Below are 18,765 nucleotides of genomic sequence, written 5' to 3'. Positions count from 1 at the left end.
GGACCTATTCAGAGGCAGAAGGAGAAATCTGCTTAGGAATTATTTGTGGCATCACTTTTAAAAACCTCTCTCTTGCAATCAGATCCATGTAGACAGACCCCTGCTGGTCCGTGTAGCCTCCTGGGCCACCAGGCTCTGCAGAAGTGCAGGTCCCTGTGGATCCAAATCTGAACCAGGGCCCCTAAATACTGTAGGTCCTGGCTATACCCACAACCCCCCGCTTTGAGCCTCGTTCTCACCCTACTCACTCCCTGTACCGCACAGACCCCGCGGCCCTATTGACACGCCCCACGGCCCCGCCCCGCCCCTCCCTGGGCGCCGGGGGGCGGGGCGAGCCGAGTAAGAGCAGCAGTGATTGGCTGAGCGGGGAGAGCCGGGTTCCTCTCGGCCAATGAAAGGGCGGGGCAGTGGCGCGGCTGGAGCTGGGTCCAGGGTCCGGGGAGAGCGAGCGAGCGGCCGGTGAGGGGCGCGGGGAGCTGAGGTGGGGGCAGCGGCCGGCGCTGAGGGGGCCTGGGCGGGTCTCCGCGGGGCCTGGCCCGGGAGCGGAAGGCGACTGGCCTGTGGCCGGCGGGGCCTGGGCGGGCCGATCCCGGGCTGCTCAGGCGCTGCCCGGTCCCTACAGCTCCCCTCGGCCCGGGCTGCGGGGCCGCTCCGGGCTGCTCGGCGCGGGGCGAGTGGCGCTGGCCTGTCCCCCCCCCCCCCGGGCCGGGGGCCCGCAGCCGCCGGGGGGGCGTGTGGGGACCCGCTGTGTTGTACTGGCCCCGTGGGAGGCCCCCGGGCAGGCTGGGTCCTGCCCTCCGTTGCTGCTGTCAGGGTTTTTCCGGGGGGGATGGACCTGGGAGGCTCGCAGCCCCGCAGCAGAGCGGGGATTGTCCCCGCAGTAGCTGTAGAGGGGCGAGCAGGCCCTGGCTGTGCCGGTGAGGGGGGGGGTGCGGAGGCGAGCAGGACCCCGCGGAGGGGCTGGCATGGCCACCGTGGTGCGCACCATTGGGCTGGCTACCAGGGAGTGGCCTTGCCTAGTTCCTCCTGCCAGCCACCAAGGGTCCCAATGGAAATACCAGGCCCTGGGGAGGGGTGGAGCATGTGCACCCCAGCTGCCAGGGTAGGGGATGGGGAATGCATTGGGTGCAAGCCCCCCGGGTTGGGGATGGGACTGGGCACCAGCTGCCAAGGAACTACCATCAGTAGGGAAGTAGAAACTACTGGGATGTTCCTTCCCACCCTGGTGCAGCTGCCCCTGCTCACCTTGAAACTCCCCCTCCTGTTCATCCATCTCTCCATTCACTGGCGCTTCTGCCCCCCTCCCAGTTCAGAGGCCAGGTAGACAATCCCATCAGAATCAGGATGTTCCCTTTAAAAAATAAAATGGGCTGAGCGATATAGAGATGGGCTGGCCTTTAAAAGTTTTAATATTGAACTGCTCACAAGTTAAGATCAAACATTTTGGTTTGGGCCCATCCCTAGAGTGGGCCATGCATTGTTGATAAGGGACCATGGAATCAATAGTCACCAATTCCTAGATTTGGTTTTTTTTTTTTCCAGATCAGAAGGGATTATGATTATCCCTTTCTATGGTTATGATCCTCTTAAGCTGTCATGGCCTGTGTTAATTCAAGTCATCTCACTTTGTAAATTCAGCATGAAGCACGTAACTTCTGTTTGAGCTATAGCATATATATATATTTATTTTTAGAAATATATCAAATCAACAGGTAAAGACTTCAAGTGATGGAGAATCCAGTGCATCCCTAGCTAAGTGGCACCAATGACTAACTACCTTCACTGTTAAAACTGCCTTATTTATAGTCTGAATTGCTTAGCTTCAGCTTCCAGCCACGGGATCTTTTTATGCTTTTTTTCTGGTAGATTAAAGAGTTGTTTATGTTCAGGAATCTCTTTCCCAGTGATGTACTCCTAGACACCATGGTCAGGTCATTTCTTGGATATATTAAATAGATTGAGCTTCTTTAGTCTCTTGCTATAAGGCAGGCTTTCCAGGCCTCACATCATTCTAGTAGCTCTCTTCTGAACCTTTTCCTGTTTTCAACAATCTCTTTAAAGTGTGGGCACAAGAAACGGATACAGCCTTCCAATAAAGTCCTTCGCAATGCTGTACAGGGCTGCTAACCTGTAGTCTCCTGCTTAAGGATCCAAGTATCATGTGTGTCCTCTAGGGCAGGCCACAGCATTGGACTGGGAGCTTCTTTTCAGTTGGTTCTATACCATAGCCCCTAAGTCCTTTCCAGTGTCACTACATTCCAGGATACAGTCCCCCATCTTATAAGTGTGACCTACACTCTTTGTTCCTCAGCATATGTCCTTACATTTGACTGTATTAAAACATGCTCATGAAACAATCCAAATTAGTATGTATAACTGACCTGTCCCTATCATTATTTACCCAACTCCCAATTTTGCCATTTGTGCATTTGACTAGCAATGATTTTATGTTTTCTTCCAGATAATTAATATATTCATAGATTCCCAGGCCAGAAGGGACAGTTGTGATCCTCCCACCTCCTGCATAACAAAGACTAGAGAACTTCCCCAGAATAATTCCTAGAGCAGATCTTTTTAGAAATGTATTGAATAGCATTGTGCTGAGAACAGGTCCCTGCAGGACCCTACTGGAAACACCCTGTAGGACTTTGATCCCCCACAATCAATTTCTTCAGTTAACCAGTTTTTAATCCATTTAATATGGCCTACGTCGGGGTTCTCAAATTGGGGGTTGTGACCCCTCATAGGATCACAAGGTTATTACATGGGGTGGGGGGGGGTTGCGAGCTGTCAGCCTCCATCTATAAACCATGCTTTCCCTCCAGCGTTTATAATAGTGTTAAATATTTTAAAAGTGCCTTTAATTCATAACAGGGGTTGCACTCCAAGGCTTGCTGTGTGAAAGGGGTCACCGATACAGAAATTTGAGAACCACTGGCCTCTGTTGTTTTTTGTATGGTGTTAATTTTTAATCAGAACACCAAGCAGGATTAAATCAAGCACCTTATGGAAGTCTAAAAGGTTGACACAGTCCATTATCAGCCAAACTTGGAATGAATTTGAAAGTGATGCAGCAATTAAGCTGAAAGTCCTGGTACTATAGGAGCAAAGGATATTTTGTTTTAGATAAATGAAAACTTGTAGTAATACCCATGCCCATTAAAACCCATCTGCAATTATCACCCTGTGCTTATTCAACTGAACACCAAGGGTAAGGCCAATAGTTCTGTGCTCTTCATGTCATGATTTTCCTCTCATCCCTAGCCCTGTGATTCTTCTTAGACCAAGTGTCCAGTCCAACACACACTGCCTGAACTTTGTCTTAAAAAATGTTTCCTTAGTGTTCCAGGTTACATATAGAGGTCAGATCTGGCATTCACTAAAACCGTTATAGCTGTGATAGAAATTGATTGATTGTTACATTTTTGTGTGTGTCAGTTGACTGCATAAGATAAAAGGTGGATGAAGTAAATATCTTTTAGTGGACCGACTTCTGTTGATGAGAGACGCAAGCTGTCACCAACAGAAGTTGTTCTACTAAAAGATATTGCCTCTCTCACCTTGTCTAATATCTTGGAACTGACATGGCTACAACTGCACTATATGATTAAGATAGAAGCTGTTGTCTCTGAGATTTCTTAGACGCTAGTTTGTTTAAATTTGTTCTTGGGGGGTGGGGTGGAGGGGAGAGGGACTTGCCCCCAATTTCATGAGCATTCATGGCCCGCCACACAATTTCCATACCCAGATGTGGCCCTTGAGCCAAGAAGTTTGCCCACCCGTGGTGTAAGTGATGACCTAGGTTCAAGGGAAGGGAGAATTAGGCCCTAATGGCTGCCTGACCTAGTCTGCTTTCCTAGGCTTTTGGGAAGAACAAGTAGCAACGTGCACTTGCCTCTCGTTCCGAGCAGTACCAGGATACATGGGCACCTTCTTGGGTACTGACAGCAGCAGAACTAGTGAGTTTCAGTGCAGTAGTTATGCAGGGCATCTGGTATTGGCTTCCTTCATGTCACAGCCTGGCACAGTTTCCCCCTCTGAGTTGCCTCCAATTGCTACAGAATCTTCTGGAACCCTCTGACATCACTAGCTCACAACCTGCCTCTATACGTCCCATTTACAGGACTGTGAAATTCTCTCTCTATGATAGATACACATACAGATCACCAGCCAAAAGGAAGAGAAGCACATCCAGTGCCACCCTTTAATAGGTAAGTAACCGAGATTTGCAGATGAGATGAACCACTTCTGGTTATTAAGGACGCTGTAGTTCTTTTTGCACAACTACATTAATACCGATGTGTTGATCAGACTCTCTTGGGATAGTTATGTTCTGCCTCCTTAAATTCCTTCCGTAGGTTTCATTTGGATCTGTTAATTTTCATTGTGTCTGTACTGCTGATCAGTGGTAATTGTGCTGGTACGTGATGGACACATCCCTCTTGAGAGGTGTGTATGCACATACGCAATGTTTGGAGCTGGCTAGTAAAGTTAGCGAGCCCGCTGGATGAAAGGTGCTATATAAATGTAAGCGTCGCAGTGGTTCTCAAACTCTTGTACTGGTGACCCCTTTCACGTAGCAAAACCTTGGAGTGTGACACCCGCCCTCCCCCCGACACCACCTTATAAATTAAAAACACCATTTTATATATTGTCCATTAGAAATGCTGGAGGCAAAGCGGGGTTTGCGGTACAGGCTGACAGCTCGCGACCCTGCCCTCTCCTGGAGTTACCTCATGACCCCCTGAGGGGTCCCGCCCCCAGTTTGAGAACCCCGCCTGGTTTATAGGCAGAGCTTCACTTGCTTTTTAATGGAGGGAAGAGTGACCTCTAGTGGACAACTAACCCCACTTCAAGCAGCATCCTTATAAACTTCATTGCATCGTGGCCCCCTTCTGACAACAAAAATTACTGCACACCCCCGGGAGAGGGGCCCGAAGCCTGAGCCCGCCCAAGCCTCACTGCCCTGGTTGGGGAGCCCCAGGCCCCACTGTTCCGGTCAGGGGGGCCAAAGCCGAAGCTCAAGAGCTTCGACCCCAGGCAGGGGGCCTGCAACCGGAGTCTTGTTGCCCAGGGCTGAAGCCCCCGGGCTTTGGCTTCGGCGCCAGCAAGTCTAAGCCAGCCCTGGCGACCATGTTCAAAGAGCGGCGGGACCCACAGTTTGAGAACCGCCGTTCTACAGTAATTGGAAGTTACTGGGCATTAACTATGTGTTTGTTGTTCAATGGAGAGTTATTTGAGGAAGAGTTGAGGATCCTTCTAGTCTACATGGCCGCTTCTCTGTAATAATTTCAAAGAATAACCACAGTACACAGCACAAAGAACACTTATCACTTACTAGAAATAATATATTTGTATTCCTTCTGCTGCCTGTATTTGGGGTGGGGGGGTGGGGGTCCTGTGATTTAGTGATCCAGTGTGGTGATGAGTTATGATACACATCCACATTTATAAATAGGGAGGAAACGGCATCAAACTTAGTGTATTTTACTATTTCTGCACTGGGAGGAATTTAAAGTCCTTTGAACAAACAAGTGCAGAGGAGCTAAAACTGAGCAGATGGCAAAACTCTGTTGGACTGAGATTCACTTACTCTTTTCCCCCAATACTCTGCATTCAGCACACAAGTTTTCTTCACTGGAAAAAGGGAGCTGTAATGTTGAAGGGTTGGATTGTTTATAAGTCAGAACAAACTCTCCAGAATAGGGGAAACTTGCTGTATTTGATATCTTTAGATCTTTGCTCATCAGAAAAACACCATGACCTCTGTATAGGGCACTGGGGAGATCATTCCTGGAATATTGGGTCCAGTTCTGGTGTCTCTGCTCCAAAAAGGATGTTGAAAGATTGAAAAGCATTCAGAAAAGAGCTGCAAGAATGACTCTGGAAAGTATGCTTTATGTTGAGAGACTGGAGAAGAGCAATAAGCCAAATATATTGAGCAAGCGAAAGTTACAAGGTGGCTTGAATCATAATCCATAGAGACCTAGAGGGAAGAATATTTCTGAGAGTAGGTGGTTCTTTAATGTGGAAGACAAGAAGATCCAGTGGAAGATAAAGCTAGACAAATTCAGACTAAAAATAAGGCACACGTTATTAACAGTGAGTGTAATTAGTCAGAATTTAGGGGATGGTGGGTTCTCTATCCCTTAAAATCAAGACTGGATTTTTTTAAAAAGAAAAATGCTCTAGTTCAACTAAAAGAAATGGGCTTGATGCATGAAACAGTGGGTGAAGTTCTCTGGTCTGTGCTAGACAGGCAGTTGGACGAGGTGATCAGAAGGGAGTTGTGTATTAAATTAATCTTAACTCGCAACAAACAAACTAAATCTTTGAATGTTTAATGGGTTAGCAAAGTAACGTGGGTGCCGGTGAGATTTGTAGTCCTGAGCAAATTACTACAATAATCTCTCCATAGTTGCCCTTTGAGACATGTGGAACCTTCAGTTAGTGTAGAACATGGCAGCCTGCTACCTTCCTATTGCCTTTTGCATAGAGCACTCTGCACATCTGCCACAGAGAGCACTGACTTGACGTTACTTTGCTGGTGCAATTTCATATGTTGATAAGGCTCAGTGTGGTGTGGGTGCTGGTTATGTTAGAGGCAGCCTCTCTGCTGGTGCATCCCACCTGAGATGCTCTCCCTGACCATCCACAAAGTTCATCATCTGGGGGTTGGATGTTGAGTGGGGATGGGCTAAATTCTCTTCCATTTCTGTCACTGCTTTTTGTTATAATCCTGGACAAGTCACTTCAGCTGAAATTTTCAGACGTGTCTACTAATTTGGTAGTCATCATTTGAGACTAAGGGCCTAACTTCTGAAATTGTGGATGCTCAGCACTTCCAGTTGGCTAACTGGATTAGACGCTGCTTGACTCAGATTGTGCATTCAGAACTAGCAGACGTTAAAAGATCTTGGCCTTAATTTTTGTCTCCATTCCCCAGTGTGTAAAATGAGGTTATGTAGTTCAAAGAGGGTGAGGCTTAATTAATGTTCATAAAGTGCTTTGAGATCTCTAATGAAAACATGCCATAGAAATACAAGTCTGATCCTCTTTGAATTAGGACAGATATGTGCATGTACAGAATTAATGAAACCCAGTCTTATTTTGTTGTGCTTTGTTTTCTTTCTTTTCCAGAGCAGGATGTTCCTGGTCGGACTGTCAGGTGGAATTGCTTCAGGAAAAAGCACAGTAGTGGCAGTATTCCGGGAACTGGGCTGTGCAGTGATTGATGCTGATGTTATTGCCAGACAGGGTTAGTTTTGCATAGTTGATCTCTCTTCTTATATTTCCGTGACAATCTGGAGTCAATCGCTGCTGCTGCTTTGGAGTTTAGACAGCAGAGGGTGCTCTGTGTTCAGTCAATAACTGTTACCTTTTGCTTCCCCAATTTAAGACTAGATATGTGTGGACTGGCTGTCTTGGGGATTGGAAACAGGATACATTTTTCATCAAGTCACATCTTAATGACCCACACTGCGAAGAGATTTCACTCTGGGTGTTGTACTCCTAGCACATAGTGCAGTGAACACTGCTTTGTAGAGCAACTGTCTGTAAAGGAGTGTAACAAAGTTCTCTTTGCAAATCTGTGACGCTCCCTCCCTCCAGCCACCACCAAATTTACCATGACCCAACTCTATATCTGTCAGGGGCTGGTGGAGCTTCAGTGACTGGTGAATGTTACCAATACCCCCAGAAGAGAATTTCAGCCTTCATTCATATTTGTTCGGTGGGTGCTTTTTTTAGACCCCGAAAATGTAATTCTTAAATTAAAAATGCACCCTAATAACAGAGACCAGAATCGGCCTCCAGTGAAGGCTGTAGTTATACTCAAACCACAGTTTTATTTTGTGCTGCACCAAAATGCACATGCCTGGGAATCTGTAACACTTGCAGGGTGTTTCTGGTCTTGATATGGAAACAACCCACAAAACAAGGTCCAGTGCATGAGAGCTGGGGACTAGGATTCAGGGGATCTGGTGGCCTGGCTGAAACCCTTTTTTCCATTCCGTCTGTAAAATGGGGATAGGACTTACCTCATCAGGGTCATGTGGGGTTTAATTTTTGTATATCCCTTTTAGGCCTGCCGATGACTAGCACTGCAGATGTACAAAGGATTATTAATTAGAAACCAATGTCACTTGGGTGGTTTCATTTTTTAAGTACCTCAGTTTTTCTGGTCATTGAAGAACTTATTCAGTGGCCATGTTAAAGCTGTGATATTTTTACGTTTTGTTGCAATGTACTCGGGGCCGGCTCCAGGCACCAGCATTCCAAGCAGGTGCTTGGGGTGGCAATCTACAAGGGGCAGCAGTCCGTGTGTTTTTGCCCTCAAGCAGCACACCGAATTGCTGCCGCCGACGGCAGAGGCAGTCCGTGCGCCGTTAGGCCGGCACGTGCGTTTCCATGGCGGCAGCAATTCGGCGGCAGCTTCTGTGTTCAGCTGTCCGCGGTGGTGCGGCTTCTGTCTGAAGACAGAAGCTGCCTCTGAATTGCCGCCGTGGCAGAAACGTGCGTGCCACCCTAACGGCACACGGACTGCCCCCGCCATCCATGGCGGCAATTTGGCACACTGCTTAGAGCCGGCCCTGAATGTACTGCCTCTCGAGGGCCTGCTAGAGCTGCCAACCCTCCTCTGAAAGGCCAGGATGCCACTTAGAACCACTGTACGTGTTCAACGCCAATTTTCCACCAAGCAATTTATTTTTCTTCAATTGCTTTTTTTGTTGTTATATTTACTACTTGGATTTCCTTTTAACTGAAACTCCCTGAATTAGAAATTACAATTCCCCAAGTAAGAAATTCATCTTAGTAAAAATGTCTTTCTTTCTAACTTGCTCTGAGCCTCAATCAAGTGGAAAGGTCTGCATCATTAGAGGGAAAATAGAATACACACTGATTTTTATTTTTTTTTCACTTCAGTTTATCCCCAGCCTTCTCCCAATTACTTTTTTTATTATTCTATCCTCTGGGTGGCAATTTCGATGACTTTTTAAAATGACATACTTTCCTTACATCACACTAGTCTATAATAAGCTGCAAACAGCTCTTGAGAATTGGCCTCCTACAGGCTTTCATGTGCAATTTATCATAAAGAATCTCACGTTGTATTCTACACAAGCCCTTATGGCTTGATTCTGATGACATTGGAAACCTTAAGCCTATTAATATTCAGCCCTCTTTGATATTTAGTAACCCACTACTCCCTTGTGGGAGCCCAGCTACGCTGTTCATCCAGCACAGGAGTTTTCAGTTAGAACAAGCTGAATCTCCCCACTCAACGCCTAATTGGAATTGGACAAATCTATGGCCATCAGACGTCCTCTCTTAAGGCAGCAGTGTGCAAACTTTTCCAGTTCTTCCCCCCCCCGCATTACTGCACCACCAAGGCTTCCTCAGCAGCAGGCAGCTTCTATCTTGCAGCCAGGCTGCACCACTAGGGCAGGGCCAATACATGCCCCTCTGCCCCTCCTCCCTCAGGTTTTCGGGGCGGGGGGAAGGCATGTGCAACCGTCTCTGGGGTGGAATCAGCGCTGGGCACAGAGACAGAAATCGGTGTGGTAGCACACTGACCTACAGGCTGGGTGGCATGCTGAGGTGAGTCAGGGAGGAGGTGGCGCTCCCTCCCTGCCCCCCATGGGGGCTGGCCTGAGCCACCTGGCATTGCTCCCCCTCCCCCCGAATGTTCTTCTATGCCCCTCTAGGGACGTGTGTGTAGAAAGCACCACCATCTTAAGGCATGTGTGTAGAAAGGTCCTTCAAAATGTAAACTGGCCCTTGATAACTATGCGGTATAAAGTTTTTATTACAACTATGTTCACTGCCGTGTTTTCCCTTTTCAAAAAGAAACAAACAGAAATAACATTTATTATTACTGAGCACTCCTAATGTTTCAGGTAGAAACACGGCCTCTGCCCTTAGAACCTTCCAATAGAGAATCCTCGGAGACCTAGTTGTTGGAGAAAGGAGTGAGGAATCATGATGATTCTGTAGGTTTTTTCCCCAGCCCTGCTACTGACTTGCTGTGTAACCTGGGGCAAGTCCTTTCTCCTAGTTTACTGATCTATAAAATTGGGATAATGCTTCCTCTTAGGAGAATGATGAGGCTAATTAATGTTTGCAAAGTAATTTGATCTCTTGGGTACCTGGAACTGTAGAAATTTAAGTGTTGTTGGAACAAAAGTTTAGCAAATGTGTTTCTGCAGTACGAAATTCAAAGCTGGTTCTCATGTAGCTTTTAGACCCCTAGGATGAGATGTTCCACAGCCTTGCTTCAGTGCATGCCGGTCAGATGTGTTCTCCCTTGAAAGGAATAGACCTCAGTCCTTCAATGAATAAGATTCATTTTAGACCCTTCACTGACGTTAGCACTTCTTGTTATGCAGAATTGGCACTAACCTCCAGCTGTTTATTTTATCAGTGGTTCAGCCCCGCTTCTTGGCCTATCAGCAGATAGTGCATAACTTTGGAAGTGAAATCCTCTTGGAGAGTGGGGAGATAAACCGGGAGGCTCTGGGAAACATTATCTTCTCCCACCCAGAAAAACGGCAGCTGCTGAACGCCATCACTCACCCTAAGATCCAGAAAGAGATGCTGAAACAGATCTTTAAATACTTTGTGCTAGGTAAGAAACTAAGCGATTGTTATGGACTCCTAGGACATCGGGGATTCTGGTCACACTGGCGACCAGCTATATGTGTTTGGTTGTTTTTTCCCTTTAGCAGGGAAAGGGACTAGAGGAGAAAGAGAGCTAAAATGTTGACTGACTGCTTTGTGCTGTGTCACTAGCGGCCTTTAGCAATGTGGCATCCTTCCATTGTTCCTGTTCAGAGACTCCTGCCTTTCAGTTTTGCCCTTCACATTTTCTCCTGTCTATGGTTTAAAGTATATCTGTAGGGTCTGAAGGAAGCATTGTATGGCTTCTTCGGAGATTCCTCCTGAGATAATGTCACCCCTTCTGAAATGTTCTAATATTATTCCCCTCCACCCCCTGCTTCACTGAAAGCCATAAAGCTCTCTTAAACTCGATAAGGTGAAAAATGGGTTGACAGCTGTGGTTTCCGGAGTTCTGCTTTTCCCTCTGATAAATATAACAAATACAGCTGTCAGACTTGGTCTAATCAAATGCCAGATAAGATCACCAGCTGTTTTGGAGGTCTCCGTGTAGACAGAGGGATGTCTTAATAGAGTCAGCCTAGTTTGCCGAGCTTATCAAGGGTGAGCTATGTGACAGCTGAATAGCCTTTTGCTAGGGAGCTGAAGAAGCCAAGCTCTCCTGAGAGAGATGCAGGGGGAGAAAGTAAGCCAATGAAGGAAGGTGACAAGAAAGAAAACTGGAGAAATAGACAAAGGAAATAAGAGGGGATCTATGAGCTCATGAAGCCATTGGGGGAGCCTTACCCACGGCTCCAGCTATCATTTTGCAAATGATTTTGTCTTAATTAGTTTGCAGTAACTGACTCAGGGTATTTATTTTTGGTGACTTAGGCCAAATGTCTTTAGCTAAGGTTTTGGGTTTGTGCACATATGGAATCACTTCCCTGCCCCCAGGTTCCACTGGTCTGAAACCCAGTCCTGTAGCGGCTGATGAATTTAAAGCTTTATAAGTTGCAGTCTTGCAGAGCTGGAAAAAGGAGCATTTATACGTTGGAGAGGGTTTTCCAATGAATACACAGTCCTTACTTCTGCCCTCCGAGATCAGAGTTTAAAGCCATGACTTTTTTTGCATAGAAAAGCTATTTTAGATCATTTTTAGACTGTTCTTTTTTTTTTTCTCTGCCCTGGGTAACAAAACCACCCTGCTCTGTAGATAGAGTGGATATAAAACAGCATCTAGGTGGAGAAATACATAAAACAGATTCCTCCATTTAGATGCTATTTTAAAACAAAAAACCCAAACCTCTTCTTGAGGTTTTTCTGTACCATGCAGTAGCATCTACAGATGATGAGAGAGCTTGTTATGGCATGAAGGGTTTATAGACCCTCACATGGAATGAGATACACACAACCCATCCAGGGCTAATAACCCTTTGGTCCACCCCACGCTGGCACGGGGCTTCTCTCTCTTTTTTGTTTTTTTTTTAATTTTAATTTTATTTTTTTATTAAATGTTTCCTCCTGTAAAGCCAGGTGGCTTAGTACCATGGGTCCCACTATACAGGCCCTAGAAGGAGAAAAAAGTTATAACTCACTGTGGTGAGGTTAAGGAAGTTCCTGTGGACCCAGGTGACCCTGCAACCAACGTCAGTGATTGGAGAGAGGAGTTGACAGGCCCAGGTGAGGGTGACCAGGAAGGAGAGCAGAGCTCTGCTACGTCTTTGCTGACAGAAGCCTGGTTGCAGCCCAGAGCCTGAGGCCGCTGGCTACCTGAACGAGCCATTTGCTGGGTGGGACAACTGGACCCAGGAAGATTGGCAGAAGGGACTAGCCGCGTAGAGGCAAGGCCAGAGCAGAAGGGTCCTGCCGATGAATCTGCTCCATCTGTTTTCCGTTTTGTTTGGGACTCTAATACCCCGCGTGGGGAGACTCCTGTGTGCCATAGACAGAGGGCTAAGGCACCATGGTACTGGATCTGTGAGGGGCGACACCCGATGGCAGGGGACCTGCGGCAGGGTGAGTCGTGTTTAATAGGCCACAAGGGGGCACTGGCTAGACAACCAGGTGGCAACACTCATCATTTGAGAAGCATCTAAAAAGCTACTAAAATAGCTTGTCTGTAAATTAAAGTTGCAAGACAGCAGATGTTAATGCAGCAACCAGGCATGGCTAGAAATCCTGCATCTTGGCAGGGGGTTAGACTAGATCAGTGGCCTTCAACCTCTTTACGCACAAGATCATTTTTTGACTTTAAGATCAACCCAGGATCTATCCTGCCCATTCCTTGTGGTCCCACCCTGCTCACTCCATCCCCCCCACCCTCACTCACTTTCACCGGGCAGGAGATTGGGCTGTGGGAGGGGATGCAGGCTCTGGGCTGGGGCTGAGGGGGATCAGATTGTGGGAGGGGGGCTCTGGGCTGAGCCTGGGGCAGGGGGTTTGGGTGCAAGCTCTGGGAGGGAGTTTGAGTGCAGGAGGGGACTGCAGGCTGGTGCAGGAAGGGGTGAGGGGTGCAGGCTCTGGGAGGGAGTTTGGGTGCAGGCTCTGGCCAGGAGGCGCTTACCACTGGTGGCTCTTGGTCAGCAGAACAGCTGGGTTCAGGCAGGCTGCATGCCTGTCCTGGCCCCACATCACTCCCAGAAGCGCCTGGCTGCTGGCACGTCTCTGCAGCCCCTGGGGGGAAGGTGGGCAGCCCTGGGCGGTGCCCGTGCCCGCGAGCACTGCCCCCGTAGCTCCTATTGAGCCGCATTGCACACCCCTTCCCCCCGAGGTGTTGCAGAGACGTGCTAGCAGCCAGCCACTTCCGGGAGTGGCATGGGGCCAGGACAGGCATGCAGCCTGCCTGAGCCCCACTGCGCCGTTGGCTGGAGATCACAATCAACTGGTCAATCCTGGAGCCTCTCCCAGTCGATTGCGATCGACCGGTTGGTGACCACTGGACTAGATGATCTTGCAGTCCCTTCTAACCGTGTGGTTCTATAAGTCCTGTCTCCCACTGGGCAAAGGGGATTCCCTGCTCTTCAAGGGGTCAAGTTCTCAACTCTAGCCCTGATGATTCAAGAGGACCTTAAACCTGTCACTAGTCCGGGATGGAGTATTGCCCCTGCTTCTCCTCAGACCAGTGTATATTTCAGGGTCGGGGGGTAATGGTGGAATGGTCAGGGGCATCTGGAGGGAAATAAGGAAACACTTTTGTGGCAGGTTGTTTCTTCTAAGAAATAGAAAAGGTGGCTCTTGGAAGCTGCTCTGAGGTTCGGAGTGTTAATAATCGTGGAGGAGACAGGTGAGTGAGCAGAGTACAGGAGAAGCGTTCGAAGGTATAAAATAAATACAGTTGGGCATGTGGAAATTGCCACCTTGAGTGTCTCTATTTAAGGTGGAACTGGTAGGGATATGTTATGGTCTGTTAACATGTCCCATTATAATACAAGTCCCTATGGTTGGTTGCTTATAACTTTGCCAACTTTAATCATTTGGGATGCAGTTTTCCATGCCGATTTCTGACTCGGGCTGGAATGTAAAGTTTCAGCAGAAATGGTGCAGAACTTCCAACAGTAAGGTTAAGGAAAAATACACCGTGGTGCTCACGTTAAATTCTTACAAATGCTTTAAGGGGCTCCTGCACCCTCCTGTTTTGAAGCAGACACTTTAAATTTGGCAGGGGTCAGAGAGGCGCCTTTTGTTGTCTCTCTGAAAATCCGTCCAAGTTTGGCTGAGCTATAAACCTCTGAAAATTGCCAGTTGCCAATTCTCAGCAGAACTTTGTTAGAGAATTTTGCTGCCAGCCTCTAAACATTCCCTCCTTGCTGAGCATCCGCCGGCTCCACGGAGTTCACTGAGCATGCTCCGGCCTGTGGCTGAACTAGATTTGTCTTGAAGGTGCTCTTTCCAGATGCTGGGGGTCACTGTGGTGCTGGGCACCAGAACTGAGAGCAAGGAGACACTCTCTCCCCTGTGCTTTCGTTCCCTCCCTGCTGGCATCCAGGCAGCCTGGAGGAGAAAGACAAAGCCACTGATTTTGAATGAGGGACAGAGTGGGTCAAGGGCAAGGCGGGGGCATGGGCAGGCTAGGGAGGGAATAACGGGAGGGGGCAGCGGGAGAATGGGCTGGCTGTGGTGGGGACAGACCGGCAGAGGCAGGGAGGACGGAGGCACAAGAGGAATAATGCACAGCTAATCTTAAATTCTGCCATTCCTTAACTTTTAAGGACTTGACTTCCTAAGTTTAAGAAAACCACCCACGTCTGAAATATCCTGTGCATTATCAGCAGGGCTGGAACCTTCAGATCCTTAGCATAGGCCTCTGCCCCTTGAGTGAATGTCACTGGTAGCAGTAGTAAGTTGGTATCCTCCACGTGAGCCAGCCATTATAGAGGGAGATGAGCAAGACAGTCTGCTGGTGGGTTTCACAGTTATTGGCTGACAGCAAAGGAACGTTGGGACTGTGGCCTCCTGGGTTCAGTGTCAGGTTGTAAAAGGCCGTGTCCCTGCCATGGCTCCTATCAGCCCCACTCTGTAGCAGGCCCCTTTCCATTCCAGCTGGTGCCTGGGCTCTTCCTCCCCACTCTTCACCCCGCTGCTTTAAAGCAAGTTAGGATATTTCTTCCTTCTCCTCCATGCTGCCTTGGTGCCAGTGTAACCCATACCCCACCTGGGGGTGGGGCTGGCCCATCTAGTGACACTGAGACCACGTAGAGCGTGAGAGAGAAAGTGAGTCTGCTCCAGCCTTAGCGAAGAGCCAGTTGGCTTTAGCTCATGCTGTAGAGACTCGTGCACTAAGCTCCAGCAGTCCCCGGTTCGATCCTGCCGGCCAATGACCGGGGTCTGTCGGCGTTACACCAGCAGGGGGTACTGAGAGACTGGGTGTGTCTAAATGGCAGCTGGCAGGGTGCTTCCCAGCAGGGGTGGCCTGGTAGTGCACTAAAACCAGCAGTGCGACCGTGGCAGCCCAAGTATGTCCCGAGGCAGTCGGGTGGGATTGCACTCTGGGGGCTAGCCTGGGCTGCCATGGCCATGCTGCGAGCTGGAGTAGAGCTCGCACATCTGTGTGCCCGTGCTAGGAAGCTGCTGTGTACCCATGTCCCGTCTTCCTGCTCTGAGTTCTCATCCATAACCCTGCACCTGCAGTAGCCAAGAGGAGCAATTTCAGGAGATGTCTCACTCCTGCAGCCCTGGCTGGAACATGCTCTGTCTGGTTAGCACCTAGCAACAGAGGGGATAGAGCAATTTCAGTGCAGACCGAATGTTGGGAGAATAGGGGTGTTCAGTAAAGCTCTACTGAGCATGTGCAAACTGCCCAAATTGGTCAGGCTGTAAGTCTGAAAATGGCAGATTTTCATGAGGACAGGAAAGGGCACATCCCTGACCCCAGGGTGACCTCACCCAATCTTCAGTCCCTGTGCCAAAGCATGGAGGCACTGCAGCTTCTCAGCAAAACAGCTGTGAATATTTAAAAAAAAAATATTTCCCCCTGGCCTTATTCTCAGAAACAGCTGAACCATTTTTGCTAAAACTTTCCAAAAAATTGGCTGGAGGCAGACACCCAGCATGGGAAATTCCAGCCCATTTGGGAAGTGTTGGGCAACACAGCACAGCCAGCTCCACCTAACAATGTAGCAAAGTGGCAGTGCCTGCTCCAGTCATACGGTGCATCAGGGTTTCCATTCTAACCTCCTGTTTCCAGCCACTCACAACTTTCTGAAGCTTTCACCTGGTCTGAAAGTTTCCAGGCTTGGAAACCTTTTGGATAGTTTGAACAAAAACACTTCATCTCTTTCTGAGGAAGAGGAAAGTGAAAGTGCTACACTTTCCCCAGGGTGGCAGCTGCAGCTAGACAATTCTCTGTCCATATTTTTAATGGGGTGTGTGTGTGTGGTAAGAAAACCTTATAAGTAGTAATATTTCCATTTTATATACACCTATTGTTTTTGGCGGGGGGTTGGTTTGTTCATCCAGGCTACCGCTATGTGATTCTGGACATTCCTCTGCTGTTTGAGACCAACACGCTAACCAAGTTCATGAAACACACAGTCCTGGTTTACAGGTAAGTGCCACAGAGGGCCAAGGAAACTGGAGAACGAGTGTCATTTTGGCAGCCCTTGTTAATGCAGCTTTTAGTTGCATGCAAATAGCAGGAATATATTAAAACTCAGCAAATCAATCCCCGTGGATATTGACTGACTAGATCCAGAGCCAGCATTAAGAATTAAAGAGATACTAACAGGGAGGGTGACCATAGTCTGTAGGGAGAAAATCCTGCAGAGTCTGACTCCATTTCCTCTCTTACTCTTTGTCTTGTCTAATCAGACTGTGAGCTGTTCAGGGCAGGGACTGTCTTGCTAGGTGTCTTTGCAGCCCCCAGCACAGTGGGGCCCTGATCTCCAGTAGGGCCTTGGTGCTAGTAGGCTGTGAGGTGTAGTACACGAATACTAAATAGTGCTAATTAATAATGGACAAAAATCACTTTCTGTGGGACTCTGGAAACCTGTCATCTGGGCTAGGGGATCTGACATACTCCCCCCAGCTAGCTGGGGTGGTGCTGATGCCATGTTGTCTGGTTGCCCCTTGTGTTGGGGGTGGTGCCGTATAATCTCCCCCTCTAGCAGTGGTGACCCCACCATGCAACGAGAGCTGGCTCAACTGGCTTTTGAGAAAAAACTGGTCAGTTCCTTGGATCCTGCAAAACCAGCAGGATCCAAGGTTCTGTATGAAAGGAGATGTTTACCGAGGGAGGTTCTGGCTCACGTGTGCTGAGCTGAAGTAGTCTCTGATTGGGGAGTGGGAAGGGATTGCTCCCCACCAGGTGTGTTGGCTGGGATAGGGGTGAGGGGATCCTGTTCTCTGGAGCACTGGCCATGCTTGGTGTCCTGTAATTGCAATGTGGAAGCATTAGGGGCCTCACTCCTTTCCAGACATCTCTGATGCTGAGTCTCTCATTCCCATCCCGGTAGTGATCCGCAGACACAGCTGTCACGACTGATGAAGAGGAATGGCCTGGCCCAGGCAGAGGCAGAAGCCCGCATCGCCTCCCAGCTGCCGCTTGATGAGAAGCGCAAATTAGCTGACCACGTGATTGACAACTCCGGGGACTGGGAGAGCACGCGGAGGCAGGTCCTGAGACTGCACTCTCGGCTGGAGGACTCTCTGGATTTCCTCTTGGTGCGCTTGGTGGCAGTCACAGCAGTTGCTGGAATTGGTGGGCTGGTGTGCTTTCTCCTCAGGCATTTTCTCTCATAAGTCACTTTTTTTAAGGGACCAAAACTCTGCCTGGAATTTCAAGTTTGCAAAGGGCAATGAAAGGTCATGAGCCTTAATGGCTTTGCCGTCTGAATACAGACGACAAGATGAGCAGAGTCTCCTTGTAAACTTCTCAAGGTGAAGCATGGATTCCTTGCCAATGCACTGACTCAGCTCCTTTCTTTTAACTTTTTAGTCCTGTTATTAATGATCAGCAACTGCTGCAGGAGAGGGTGAGGGGCAGCTGTAATGGATGGAGGCCCCCAGACATTCAGGTATGAAGTAATTACACGGTTAGGATGGCCGTGTTAGGCCAACTCATTGAAGTGCTAGTCTACAGGGCGAAAGGAATCTTTCCTTCGATTTAACCCCGGGTGGAATATGATTACTTAACATGTCTCACAGCAGTCTGGTCCAGGAGTGGGGATCTGGACTACGGGGTTCCCCCCCCCCCACTTCCCAGCATCCTCAGCTACCAGGAGCTGGCCCTAAATGGTTCACTTTGACTCTAGACAAGTAATTTCACTTCTGTTTCCTGGTTGTGAGATTTAATGAATGTTTGCAAAGTGCCTTAAACCCCACCAATGCGGGACGTTGTAAAATTGCAAGAGTTACTATAAAAACGTCCATCTCCTGCTGTCATTGTCCAAGGTGCTTTGTTTTACCTGTGCTTGCAATTTCCAGGCTTCAGAGGCTAAGAAATATTGTAATGTTACCTGTGAGTCAAGTGGGCAAGGCTGCAGTTAAAGCAGCCACATGTAAGGCTCAGGGTGCTGCAAGGCATGAGCGAGACCTGTGTGTGCTCGGTATAACTGCGCTCTTCAGTGGTGTGTCCATCTTGGCCAGTGCACGTGGTGGTGGTGGTGGGAGAGACCACAGCAGCAGGAGCACTTGCAGCTTCAGGGTTATAATAGCGTCTGCAGAGGGGCT

The 18,765-nt window shown here is 48.5% G+C and overlaps 1 protein-coding gene across 4 annotated transcripts; it reads left to right on the top strand.

The window, feature by feature from the left end:
* Nucleotides 1–347: 347 nt before the first annotated feature.
* On the top strand, nt 348–18,477 carry DCAKD (dephospho-CoA kinase domain containing). 4 transcript variants are annotated; one of them, XM_039504301.1, is made up of 6 exons: nt 389–459; nt 4,151–4,211; nt 7,141–7,258; nt 10,424–10,627; nt 16,555–16,642; nt 17,550–18,477. In XM_039504301.1, exons 3-6 carry the CDS (start codon nt 7,147–7,149, stop codon nt 17,833–17,835), a joined length of 690 nt encoding a protein of 229 aa, XP_039360235.1. In that variant the 5' UTR covers nt 389–459; nt 4,151–4,211; nt 7,141–7,146; the 3' UTR covers nt 17,836–18,477. The 4 variants fall into 4 exon arrangements, with proteins under 4 accessions (XP_039360236.1, XP_039360235.1, XP_039360234.1 ...); XM_039504300.1 differs by having other exon boundaries at nt 420–459; nt 4,124–4,211; XM_039504302.1 differs by lacking the exon at nt 4,151–4,211 and having other exon boundaries at nt 348–459.
* The last annotated feature ends 288 nt before the right edge of the window (nt 18,478–18,765 follow it).

The sequence above is a fragment of the Mauremys reevesii genome, linkage group 17 (genome assembly GCF_016161935.1).
Source record: "Mauremys reevesii isolate NIE-2019 linkage group 17, ASM1616193v1, whole genome shotgun sequence".
Classification (NCBI taxonomy): domain Eukaryota; kingdom Metazoa; phylum Chordata; order Testudines; family Geoemydidae; genus Mauremys; species Mauremys reevesii.
This window is presented reverse-complemented; position numbering and strand designations above follow the sequence as displayed.

What these genes read in the sequence shown, in the direction of transcription:
- DCAKD (XM_039504302.1), top strand. Translation starts at nt 7,147, where the DNA reads ATGTTCCTGGTCGGACTGTCAGGTGGAATTGCTTCAGGAAAAAGCACA. An exon ending in TGATGTTATTGCCAGACAGG is followed by an intron (nt 7,259 to 10,423) that starts GTTAGTTTTGCA and finishes TTATTTTATCAG; the next exon opens with TGGTTCAGCCCCGCTTCTTG. An exon ending in CACACAGTCCTGGTTTACAG is followed by an intron (nt 16,643 to 17,549) that starts GTAAGTGCCACA and finishes CCATCCCGGTAG; the next exon opens with TGATCCGCAGACACAGCTGT.